The sequence below is a fragment of the Dreissena polymorpha genome, chromosome 2 (genome assembly GCF_020536995.1).
Source record: "Dreissena polymorpha isolate Duluth1 chromosome 2, UMN_Dpol_1.0, whole genome shotgun sequence".
Taxonomy (NCBI): domain Eukaryota; kingdom Metazoa; phylum Mollusca; class Bivalvia; order Myida; family Dreissenidae; genus Dreissena; species Dreissena polymorpha.
The window spans coordinates 105,541,694-105,555,373 of NC_068356.1; the positions used below are offsets into that span (position 1 = coordinate 105,541,694).

At 33.5% G+C, this 13,680-nt stretch overlaps 1 protein-coding gene across 2 annotated transcripts; it reads left to right on the forward strand.

Annotated features, from left to right (window-relative positions):
• Positions 1-9,023: 9,023 nt before the first annotated feature.
• LOC127868372 (uncharacterized) lies at positions 9,024-12,175 on the forward strand. 2 transcript variants are annotated; one of them, XM_052410089.1, is made up of 6 exons: positions 9,024-9,169; positions 9,386-9,622; positions 10,064-10,234; positions 11,052-11,273; positions 11,596-11,817; positions 12,001-12,175. In XM_052410089.1, the coding sequence occupies exons 1-6, from the start codon at positions 9,136-9,138 to the stop codon at positions 12,015-12,017; spliced, it is 903 nt and encodes a 300-aa protein (XP_052266049.1). In that variant the 5' UTR covers positions 9,024-9,135; the 3' UTR covers positions 12,018-12,175. The 2 variants fall into 2 exon arrangements, with proteins under 2 accessions (XP_052266049.1, XP_052266050.1); XM_052410090.1 differs by having other exon boundaries at positions 10,064-10,225.
• The last annotated feature ends 1,505 nt before the right edge of the window (positions 12,176-13,680 follow it).

The following is a 13,680-nucleotide window of genomic DNA, read 5'->3' on the forward strand; positions in this document are numbered from 1 at the left end:
ACGTGTAGTATAATTTGAATAAAGCTCTGAACAAATTCGTCTTCTTATGGAGAGAATCTATTCTTGGTCTGCTCTAATCGACTGTTTGTGTTCATTGTTCTCTTTAATGACCGCTAAATTCAATGCACGATTTTACCAATTATAACATTACCACCTAGAGTACATATATAGAAATCTTCAGACCCGTATACTGTGCCATTCTCCGTAATTAAGCATATCGATCCAGTTATGAAGTTACTTTTCTATGTCTTTTCACAATGTCTGAAACGGATATTGTGTCATGGGATGACGAGGATTTAAATATGGATTTACTTCTAGTTATACCGATTATGATGAATATTGTGATAGTGAATTATGATGAATATTATGATAGTTAATTTGTTCAGGACTTTACTCAGTCAGTTGTGTATGAGTGCCCAGAATGCAAAGTTAATGAAAAGAACATATGGATTCCATATGTTGTAAAAAAGCATCATCTAAACTTGAAAAGTATGTTCTCTCATGTACATTATGATTAAGTGTGTCCCGGCTTCTACAGAGGTGCCTATGCAACCCTTTATGTGATAAAGTCTCTTCATAAACATCTGTAGTAACAATTTTAGTCGGTGCAATAAAAGAATGCATGAACATAGTTTTTACAGTTTAATATTTCATCAAAACTTCATATTACATGAACAAATATCAATACACCTTCCATAACAAAAATTAAGCAATTTATCCAACATAACACATATTAAGCAAGTTGTTGATATAACAAATAACATATTAAAAGAAAACAGCTAATATTCTGCAGTGATGCAGGCAACAAACATGTAAGCATAAGAGCCATTATCGTATGGGGCAGGGTATTAATATTGCTGAAGAAAAACCATAATCACATAATAATTTTTCATCATGGTGATTGGACTTTAAATGTGACTTAGAGTGTTGACATGTTTTTACCATAGCCATATAAGGAAAAATGCCTCGCCCCCTGGCCGTGTTTTTAAAACAACCGGAACCATTTTCGAACTTGTCCGAGAAATCATTGGGACACATTGTTTGACCAGTTTCATGAAGACCGGACAATAAATGTGGCCTCTAGAGTGTTAAAAAGGTTTTTTATAGCTATATATAGACATATAAGGAAAAATGCCCCACCCCCTGGTGCCAATGTTTTTCAACCAACCAGAACCATTTTTGAACTTGCCCAAGATATCATAGGGACACATCTTCTGACCAAGTTTCATGATGACAGACCATACACCAGAACCATTTTTTAACTTGTCCAAGATATCATTGGGACAAATGTTCTGACCAAATTTCATGAAGATTGGACAATTTATGTGGTCTCTAAAGTGTTAACAAGGCAAATGTTGACGCCCCACAACACACTGCGCATGACAGACAAATGGTGATCACAAAAGCTCACCAATGGCACACTGTGCTTAGGTGAGCTAATTGGCAAAAAGATAATCACTAGAAATGTGTTCCCACAAAAAATGGTCCTGAGCAACTTCCTAACAATGAACATACATACACAATAGTGTGTCCTGCTTCATTTACACATACTTTCATACTTAATATGTTTTGCCATTGGTTTGATCTGAATGTAAACAGAGCATTATCAGGTCTCTTGCGTGCATATGGACAATATATGGCTTTTGATCACTTCCTTAAGTATGTAACACTCAACCCTGATAGGTACATTGATCTCAACTTGGCAGACTCCAACGGCAGCTGAGCCTGGTTCAGTTGTTGGCGATGACAAACCACACTTAGTTGCTTTGTCTTCATACAATGCGATGTTGAGAGAAGTATCGACCTCAGTTCTCAGTTATGGATTCATCCTCATTGAGCAGGAGACGATCGACAAGTGCTGTTCGGGATGATTCATCAAGTAAATGTCGAGATCGCTTTTGCACCCCATCACTCAGTCGCTCCCTCCTGGGCCTGGCCAAACTGAAAATACCAATGAGCATGGCAGATGAGCACCAAATCATATGATATTTATTATATGCTATTCTAAATTTAGATGAAAAATATAAATGCCTCATAAAATTTATAAAGAAGGCATATAAACATGCATTTTATAATGTTTCCTAATGAATTCATGAATACATTCATTGTCATATTTCAGCAAATGAACACAGAAAGACAATTAAAAACCAATCCACCATTTACACCACACCATACCTGGTAATAAGTCCAAATTTTGTCTTGTTACCAGGTATTGTGTGGTATTGAATATTACCTGAGCTAACCCACCTTATTAAATTACTTTACTATATTATAAATTGATCAACAAGAACCATTAGGATTAATATTAAATTTTTATATTAATAATTACACGACTAAATTTATACATTAAATCATATATTTAATGATTAATTAATTTAAACCTTCCTCAACTTATAAAACAGAAGCACTTTTAATTAAGCACATTCATCAACGGTTTGAACTACACAAAATAAACAAACTATTATTTATACGAATTTACACAAAGTAATATTGCGAATGAGTATGATGCCTAATTATACATGATTATTATAAAAAGTTGATTAAATTTGGGAGGGCTAATGATATGATCCATAGAACATGCTGTCACCATATCTGGCACCATACTGTCTGTGCCATAATAAATTTGAGATCTATCTACTGATAATGCATATTTCACCCATATAGCCATAAACTAGATGACTGAATTGGCAGTTCTGTATGGAATATTACATAACATTAGTAACTAGGGTTTTTACATCTGCCTTGGAAGGTTTTTATGGATATTTAGGAAAGCTAAGAAAGGATAAAGGAATCCCTAACTGTGTGCACTTAAATTTAATCAAAATAATTTAATTACAGAGATATGCTAAGTTTTATTGTTTTTGAAATCAATAATAATGAGGCATTTAACCATATTTATATTATAATGAAATTTCTTTATTGTAAATTAACATCCACAGGTTGAAATTGAGCTTTAATTCTATTCAATACTGTCAACTGTCATCAGAATGCTTGAAATCAAAATTTTCCCATAATCTTTCTCCTCGAATTGCCAGCATGAGTCCATTTCTTTGTAACAAATATATTTTTTATTCATTTTTGTATAATTTCAATCATATTGGGATATAATTATTTTAAAATAAAAAGCAATTTTAACACAGTCTTTAAGCTTTGTTGCAGAAAATCAAAAGGGCTGAATGAAAATGTCTGAAAAACTGGGTCAATTAAAAATTGCACAATTCCATTATTTAAAGGAATATCACAAGGAAATTATGGGCAGCCATAAAACTAAATCTGCACTGTAAAATAATTAAGTTTATGTTACAGGCCATAGTATATGTTTTAAGTTTTAGTGATTACAACTATGAAGGAGATGAATGGAAACTTTTTATGGATTAAAACATTCACCTGCAAAATGGGGTGTATAAAATATGGTGTAACTTTCTTAAGCAAAGAAATATCACTATGAAACTGAGGAGCTAAATAAAGTTCAACCAGCACTGTAGAAAAATATCAGTTATTATATGAAGCAATGCACCCCTTTGTAGCTTTGGTCACTCAAAATATAAAGTTTTTTGCGGAAAATCGAAACGGCTGTATGCAAATACCTGAAAAACAGGATAAATTACCACTTGCAGAATTTCATTATTTAACGGAATGTCAAAATGATAATTTGGGCAGAAATAAAACTCAATTGGCATGCCAAAAAAAAGATACCATATTTGATGCGATCCATAGTTTATATTTGACGTTTTAGTCGCTGCAACTATTAAATGTTTGGATTGAAACAATTTTTGGCTTAAAGAAGTCACCTGCAAAGTGGGGTAAATAAAATATGTTGTAATTTTCTTATGCAAAAGAATATCACACTGAAAATGTGGGACTATATAATTTACAATTAGCACTCTTTAAAAATATAAGTTATGATATATTGCAATGGACCCTTTTTTTAGCTTTGGTCACTCAAAATATGCAAGGTTTTTGCGGAAAATCAAAACGACTGAATGCAAATACCTGAAAAACAGGACAAATTAAAACTTAGATAATTTCATTATTAAAAGGAATATCAAAATGAAAATAAGGGCAGCCTTAAAACTCAGTTTGCACTTTAAAATGATACCATTGATGATATGATCCATAGAACATGTTGTCAGTTTTAGTCGTTTAAACTATGAAGAGTTTGGATTAAAACAATTTTTAGCTTATAGCATGCACCGACAAAATGGGGAAAATTTAATTTGGTGTCAATTTCTTATTCAAAGGCATATAACAATGAAAATATGTGACTTAATAAATTACAATTAACACTTAAAAAAAATATAAGTAATGATATGATGCAAAGCAACCTTTTTTAGCTTTGGTCACGCAAAATATGCAAGGTTTTTTGCGGAAAATCAAATCACTAACAACTCTTGTTTGGTTTAAAGATTCACAGTATGATTTTCATCCGCATACAGGTATACAATCGATCCGACAATAATAGTAGTATTTGTTTCCGAATAGTGGCCTTACCAAAATAGAAACGACGGAAACAAGATCGTAGAATATTTGATTAAGCAGTAATCAATTAATAAGTGTTCTCTCGTCGCTATATACATAATAGAGGAAATAGAACAACAGGTGTCATCAATACAGTCGAAACTTTTCATTAGTCAGAAGTAAAAATGTTATACATGTGTCTAAAACACATTTTGGGTTAATATAACATTTGAGCAACGCAGTGTTAACTATAATAGTGTGAATGGATCGATTGTTATCGATCAGTAGCCGATACCGTATTCATGATGCATACAATTGTTTTAGCCTGGTGCTTTGCTTGCATATAAGGCAAACAGCGTTTGAATGCGTCACCTATTGATGTATTTGTGTATAGATAAACACGGTCTACAAAAGGCTTGTATATGAATCTTTATGTGGTCGTCTGGTTAAAAATATGACTTACAAAATAATTCAAATATAAAACTTACATTGACATCATCAGAACCATTCAGTGGTAAGTAAAGTAGCATCAAATTGTGGATGATTCCATAGTAAATGATCGCTTTAGGCATTTAAATATCCAGAATTTTATAACTTTGCGTGTGCTGCTTGTCAATGTGTGTCTGTTACAAATATTAAATACATAAGGGGTTTACAGTGAATTAATATTAGATAGTTAAGTTTTTTTTCCATAGCATATACTTTTTACAAATTGCCATTTTTTTACAATGCCTGAAACGACGTAGTTAAAAAACGTATGTTTAATCAGTGCCGTAGCCAGACCCAAATTTAAGCCAAGGCAGTATCTTAGGTCCTTCTAGGGGGGTCCGGGGGCATGCCCCCCCCCCCCCCCCCCCCGTAAAAATCTTTTATACCTAGAACGTCTCTGGTGCGTTTAAAAGGCCATTTAAACTTCGTTTTATACCTAAATTATCGAAAGCGTGGACGCTACATGTTACCGTTTGGTATCAATAAAGTTAACAAAAACAAATCTGCTACAAGTTCATTGTTAATTTTATATTCTGGTACCATAAACGGTGTTTGACGTGACAAATATGTAACAAACTGAACTACAGAAAAATAGTCATATACTTCATTTGAACTCAGATAGAAAAAAGAAAAAAATGAGACGCAGCTCTCTTATACAAGCTATAGTATGTATATGGATAATAGGATGTGCTTTACATATCTATTATTGAAATACTAAAATAAAATAGAACTACCTTATAATATGAAGAAACAGATCTATCAAACATTTTAGCTAATAATGCTTCATGAACATGTTTTATTATTCATCAACTTTTAAATATCAATCTTATTGAACGCTAATTCAACTCTCCTGTCTCCAGTCGAATCCCACATTTGTAGAATTTGTTTTCGATCAACTGGAATGTGTTTATGCACAAACATTAAAGCGATGCCATTAAGCCGTTCCTCTTTCATAGTAGAACGTGTCCACGTTTTAAGCCTTCGCAATGCGCTAAAACTCCGCTCACATGTTCAAGAACCAATAAAAAATATTATTTCTTAAGTTAACATCAAATGAGCTTTTGCAAACTTGCTGTTGTAGTTCAGACAGTTTCATTAAGAGCTTGAAAGCACAATATGGCTCTTAAAAGAAATATTTAAATGCATTAAATCAAAAGCGTTTTCAATCATAAACACATATAAAAAGGATCATTGATGGAATTTACTTAAACACGGACCTACTGGGATTCGAACCAACGCAGTGACAATATAATAATGAGCAATGGATACAGAGTCTGACGCCGTACCGATTGCGTCACAGGGGCATATTGATTATCATGAGGAGTACAAATATTTAACTTAAATCAGTAAAGTTTTTGGCCATTTTTTCAATTTTCGTGTGTAACATTTTGTTTTAGCACTGCGTCATCATTTTCTGTCAGTTGACAGTTCTATCATCAACGTTCTATCATCAACTTTATTGACCACATGTATTAAAAAGAGAAGACTTGAACTTCTTTACATCAAAAAAGTTTAATACGCGGGATATCATAATTTGAAAATTATAATGTAAACAGAGATTCTTACCACCTGAAACGGTCCCGGATTAAACTCGACGCCGGCCATAAAGAGGAGAATTCCAATAAAGGCGAAAACGCCAACCACCCGAAGTGTGTCTAGGTCCAAAATAGACCCAGACCTGGCCGTAAAACACCCGATCCTCGGTCGGTACGTTCCGATGTCTACACTGATTGTAACAGCGAAGTGTACAGTGCGACGCTTTGTTTAATATACGGATTTTCCTTATCATTTTGCTGAGCCATTTGGCATCAATTGAAGTTATTAAAATGAAATAATTATCTGCCTCAACATAAACCAATTGTATTCAATGATAATATTTGTTTGTGAATATCATAGTGCCTCAAATTCATTTAATTGCCTCAATTTCTTATATAGATTTTATTCTTTGACATTAATATTCATTTTTTGTCTTGTAATCTCAACATTGCTCTGCAAATTTTAGCCGATGCAACTGCCTCGGTGTGCCTCAGCGTGGCTACGGCGCTGGTTTAATACATAAATAATGAACCACGCACTCATTGTTATACTGAACAATGAAGAATACATATTATTTTATTCTACTGAACAAAGAATGCATATTTAGGGCTATATTCGAGTTGACAAATCTTGAAGTCTTTGGTGTAATGTGCATTTTATAAAATCTGTTTTACATATACATGTGTTTTTACTGATTATAATAATAAAAAATGCATACAATTTTACTAAAGTTTAGACAAGAACACCACCATAAAATATAGATAAAGACATTCAAAGGTCACCATGAATTATTTTTGCTACAATCATGTAAAGAAAAGCTTACCTCTCAGAACATACACAAAATAACATTTATCAGTTTACAGTATTTTTTAACAAATATTCATAAAAAGTATACAAAATACAACTTAAATCAGCACATCAAAGTAAGAGAATATAATTTGCATGTTAATATCCACAGCTTGAGTATTTAAAATGATTGTTTTCGGATTTTCACGTATCATAATTCCGTACCCGACCAACAAGTTAACAATTCCATATTTGTAACTTATCTCGCGTTTTCAACGTTTATTTTTGTCAATATTGTGAGCATTTTCATAATTTAAGAAATAAATTAATATAACTTGAACGTCGCGTATGATATTTAGTTTGTATTAGTTTTTTACGAAAAATGATATAAGTACCGTAAAGTGGAAACGATTGAAAACCCTTACTTAAGAAGATTGTCAGAGTAATACTTTTCACTTTACTATATAGAAGTCAGTGACTCCTTCTACATAAAAAGCAAGAACACATATTTACACTTAACATTGTGCAATTATTCGTTTGTGCACAAACAATTTATGTATCTCAAATAAGGATTCCGATTGTCTTGCTGCGGGTGGTTTTTAATAGCAAAACAACTACGCAATTTGTTATTTAAAATCCGGGTTTTACTTTAGTACATGTTACTCTAAGCATGATTCGTTTTAGTTAATCAGAAATGTTTATCTTTATTACATTGACATAAAATTTTCATAGCGTTATAAATATACCAGGAACACAACTTTATGAAGCGGAACATATACGCCAGGAGTGCAAACACAGTCGGATTCCCTGGTGAATATGGTGTTCTAATTAAATTACCCTTTACCGTTTATATCGTATTATCAGCTGCTAGGCTTATATGGCAATTTATTTGTCATTTTGTTCCAGTACAATTATTATTCTATAGGTTGCACGAAATACTATTACATTGACAGACATAGTATATTTAACGGAGCATAACGTAGGTTGCTAATTATCTGTTTGCCACTGTATTGTTTATTGGTAATTCAAGGGAGACAAATGTTATTTCTTTTTATCGAATAAGCTCCCGTTATGAAAAGCGCTGTTTATCTTGCAGTTTTTGATTGGCATGGTCATGGGAAATGAACATAGTATCGATGGTCTCGTCGAATACTAAAACAATCACATTAGTCATTGCAAAAAAACATATTTTCAACATGTTATAACCAATTGAATTTTTAACGCGGCGTTGTTAGCTAAAATGTTGAAATAAGAAAACAATCTTATAAGCTAAAATGTTGAAAAAAGAACACAATCTCACTCTTCTTTAATCTATGTTTTCTCTTGCTTGCAACAACGTCAAAAACTGCAACTTACGAGAGTAAGTCTTTTTAATTATTTTATTTTGGGAAATTATAGCATTCGCACATCGGAAGTTAATTTTTGTTCCTGTAACATTTATTTTAGAAACACTTTTCTACTACAGAAGAACGATTCAATTAATTATAAGAACATAATGCTATAAATAAATGAAATACTAACTACAGGTTTAAATATATTCAGGCAAGTGGTACCGCAAAACCTATCAAAGATTCTGCACGTATCTATAAAGATGTATTGTAGTTAAACATAACGGCAAATCATTCATGTATCAATTGTGCACTGCATTTTAGCCATTCATCGAAACCTCAGTGTTTTTGACAGTGACCAAATTGTGTTACAGATTTTTGTTTGCAGTCGTATTGCTGAATATTGAAAAAAAACTGTGACTGAAGTATTGTCATGCCTAACCAATCCAAACTGTCGAAGATAAGGACGTGCATTTGTACATTCACGATTGTGTTTATGTACGACCACACGAATAGATAATGCCGTAAACAGATAACAATGCTCTATGCAGCCGTCACGTCAATTGTTTTCGGTAAGCAAGTTGTTTAAAGTACTTGTTTTACTTCAATCTTTTATAACATTCATTGACTCTTTCATTTTAAATACATTTAATATACAATTTAAACAGAGAGCCGAATTTCATTTTAGTTTAACGATATACATGTACGGATAATTTACCTATAATCTAGGTAAAATGGAAAAACACCAGTGTTGATCAATGCAATTAGTATGCGACTATATTTTTCAGTCCAGATATTTCGGATTGCGTATGGAGAAAGCTCTGCAGATCCGTGTCTAGCCGGAAACCACGATAACATTACGTCCATGGGTTTCCGGCACGTGACCAACAAGGACTGTTCCCTGAACAGGGTCACTGATTACCGGCTCGTCCGCGCCTGGTATTACGCGGGACCGGATCCCATTCTCACCTCACCACCTGATCAGCTGTGCAGATGTGGAGCCAACTTCCCTATATGGATGAATGGTGAGATATTGCGTGTTTCAGTTGAAGTGGTGTCACTTATGTTAAAAATGGAACTAAGTCATGTGTCTATAAAACCTAATATTTACTGGTTTCGTAGATGAAGATGGATACATGCAATTATATTTTTTACTTAAAGGACAGTAATGAAGCACGGGTTATCTTACGATTCAAAGAGCAAAATTGGTACACTAATTTATGAGGAAATTCTATTAGTTGTCCTGATCAAATAAATTTCAAAAAATTACCATTTTAATAAAATGAACATTCAACATATTATTTTTCTTATTAACCATAAATTTATAAGTAAAAGTTCGCCTTACAAATATGAAAGTTTTCCTTAAAAATGTCTCGCACCAATTGTAAGAAAATTATTTAGCCTTGAGCCTTGATATCACGACACTGTAGATGAGTTTCAAAACGGTTTATTGCTTCGATTGCCAGGTTCTTTGCCTCACCCACAAGATGGAATCGTCTCACGTGACACGTGTCTCAAATACTCGACTATTTGTGACACGCGCTTCGGTATCCAGGTGAAGAATTGCGGAACATTCTACGTGTACAAACTACCCCCAACCCGCGAGGACCACACGGCCTATTGCTTTGGCACGTTTGGTACTATTATTATTATTACTACTACTTCTACTACTACTACTACTACTACTACTACTACTACTACTACTACTACTACTACTACTACTACTACTACTACTACTACTACTACTACTACTACTACTACTACTACTACGACTACTACTACGACTACTACTACGACTACTACTACGGCTACTACTACGACTACTACTACTAATTATTTATAGTATATTTATTTGTATTAATATTATTATTATTATTATTATTATTATTATTATTATTATTATTATTATTATTATTATTATTATTATTATTATTATTAAAATTATTATTGTCAATATTAAAGTTAACTTTAATTCACATATAAGTTATGGTTTTATTTGATTTTCATGAAACTTCCCAAATGCGATTTTTAACGATTGCACCTGGTTTGTACTAGATGAAGACCTAGTTTATAATAGTTAAAAATCTCTCGATCCTTTTTACAAATGTCCTCTGTCCTGGTGATTTGATATTTCCAAATAGAACTCGGAAACAAATAACAATTTTGACCTGCATTTTGAGAAAACATAATGTCAATAGAATATGTTAGTTTCGAATTATATGAATGACATGAATGGTTTTCATCATAAATTGTATTGATCTAAACAATATCAAAACACAATATATTGTATTTAAGAATGCATTTTATGTCCGCATAATTATTTTGAGTATTTGCTATCAGATATAGTTTCTTATTGTTCTTTAAATTCGCATAAGATAGTAGTATGCGTTGTGGTTATCTTTTTCTCTAATGTTTAACTAGTTCCGTATAATCCAATAATAATATAACTTCCAGATTGCGGCGACCCAAACGACAAAATAAACCTAGATTCGGATGTTGTCCTTGGTGAATTTAGATCAATACAATACAATTCCACTGGTGTCGATTCCCACGCAACCGTGTATTGTCTCCCAGGACATGGAGTTGTCGACGGTACTGAAACATACGAGTCCTTCCCACTGACTTGTACATCCGGTCTCAAGTGGCATTCAACACGGACGTGCAAGAGTTTACAAGGTTAAAATTGATCTTGTTCTTATGTTGTACTCTGTAATAACGTAGAAATGCCATGTTCGATTGAATGTTTATTTTTTTATGAAATTATTATCCACGCAAATGCTATTGTGTAATGTCTTACATAATTATTATGTGAGGGAAGCAAACTCGTTTAAAGCGTCGGATACATATTGATCAGTGACCTCTTCCGTGTAACTAATTATGTTTTAGAATTTTACATCATTATTCTAGACCAATCTTAAATCTGAAGACCGCATACGATGCATTTTATTAGATTACTTGTGTTATATTATTTCACAAACCCACAACGTTTCCACTTTAGATTGCGGGGACCCAAACGACCTAAAAAACCACGATGCGAGCGTGAAGCTTGGGGATTTTCACAATATCACCTACACCACTTCGTCCACAGATTCTCATGCTACCGTTTACTGTAGCGAAGGGCACGGTTTTCAAGACAACAGTATTAAATACGATTCGTTCCTACTCACGTGCAAAGATAACGGATGGCAATCCTCTCGCACTTGCGGGCCTTTTGAAACAGGTATATAGTATTCTATATTTAAGTAGTGTGCTAGCTTAAATTTTAATTTAGGTATTTTTCTGAACTAAAAAACTTATAACGACCTTATGATTTTGTTAAAATGATTAAAACTAATTCAGTTTAATTAGCATTTAAAAGGGTCATTCAAAGAATTGCGACATACAGAAAACTTTATGGTTTCAGCGGCTATGGTAGGATAAAAATGGACCATCGGAGAATTGAACATACGTGGACTCGTTCACCGCAGAAATTGAATACACCGATAATAATTGATAGTCAGCACTTAAAATACCAAAACACACGAACTCAAAATAGTTCATTATTATTACTATTATCCGCAAATAAATGTACGTACCTACGTCATTTGTCTTAAGTTTGTCTTGCTAAAGATACAATGTGAATAAACAACTGGTCCCCTATTGATATGTAAATTATATTATTGCGCATCAATACATATTACTAAACTATTTTCATCAAATTAATCAAATACAATACAAAACAGAGAAATTTGATAAAAACAGACAAAGAAAACGTCATAACAAAAATCTCTAGTGGGGAATAAACGCATGACTTGGGAGCATAAACATCGCTTCACCCAAGGTTAATATACCTGTCCAAACTGTTTGTATGTGGAATTCGCGAGTTTTGACACAAAACCTTGACAATAAAGAAATAATTGATGAGCAGAATGGCGCCCGCTAACTAACATATTGCACCGATCACCTATTCACATTGTGTCCCATCATTCGCACAAAAAGGCAGAGGGACTAGCAACGTAAACATGCTTCATTGTTATGATGAATGCATGTGATAGGGTGGACAGGATCATTGTCTGTTAGCCAAACTATTAGCAATAGGTGCGAATTGGGTCACCTTTGGAGCTTCTTGAAAGCGGGGTTGAATATTAACAATCACTTAATGGCTACTTTAACATCGATTTCTCAGTCGAGCAGGAAATATAAAATCACCAAGGTTATTTGGACTCTTGAATTGAAGGAAACGAACTGTGGTATAATGATTAACGGTGAAAATATCTGTATCATACTTAACGTGGACGACATTGTAATTTCAAGCGAAAGCGAGCACAATCTCCAAAAGATGCTGGATAAAGTCGATGCATGATGGCGCATGAACATAAATCCTTTCAAAACGAGCGTTTTTCCGAAAACAAAGAAAACGTGTACCTGAAACATTGGAGATCACGTAATTATCTTAACGAACAGTTAAAATACCTCGTATTATTTTATCAGATACGTTTGATTCTCAGTCTCTGCTACCCCACGGGCGTAATCGGCAGGAATGGTTCTTGGTGAGATGGACAGCATCTCACTAGACAGTCAAATCAGTCGGGCCACCGAACACTATGAAAAAAAAGACATCAACAAATGGACGCAGGGTCTCGAAACCAATCCGAAACTCAGAACATATCGGTAAAAATTGCGTGACACAGTGCCCGAAACACTTAAGGTCGATCAGAACCGGGACCTTGCCACAACGCATTGAAACTGGGAGATTCCGACACCTGAAGGATGAAAAGAGGCTGTGTTTACTGTTCAAGGAACAAAGTAACATGGACTCAGAGTACCACTACTTATTATAAAACTCCCGTTATAAATACCTTAGACTTCTGTTTTATAATTTGAACATAACGATAATACCAGACCTGATTCATATGGACTATAATGACAGACTTAAATGCCTTATGACGTATACGAGTGATATAAATTTTCTGTATTTATAAAGGATTGATACTAAAATGGAGAAAGTACACTGTGTGTTACGACAAACATGACTTCAATACGGTTATTATAAAATTGTACATGGCATTTATAAATAGTATATCCTATATAAAACCAGTATTTT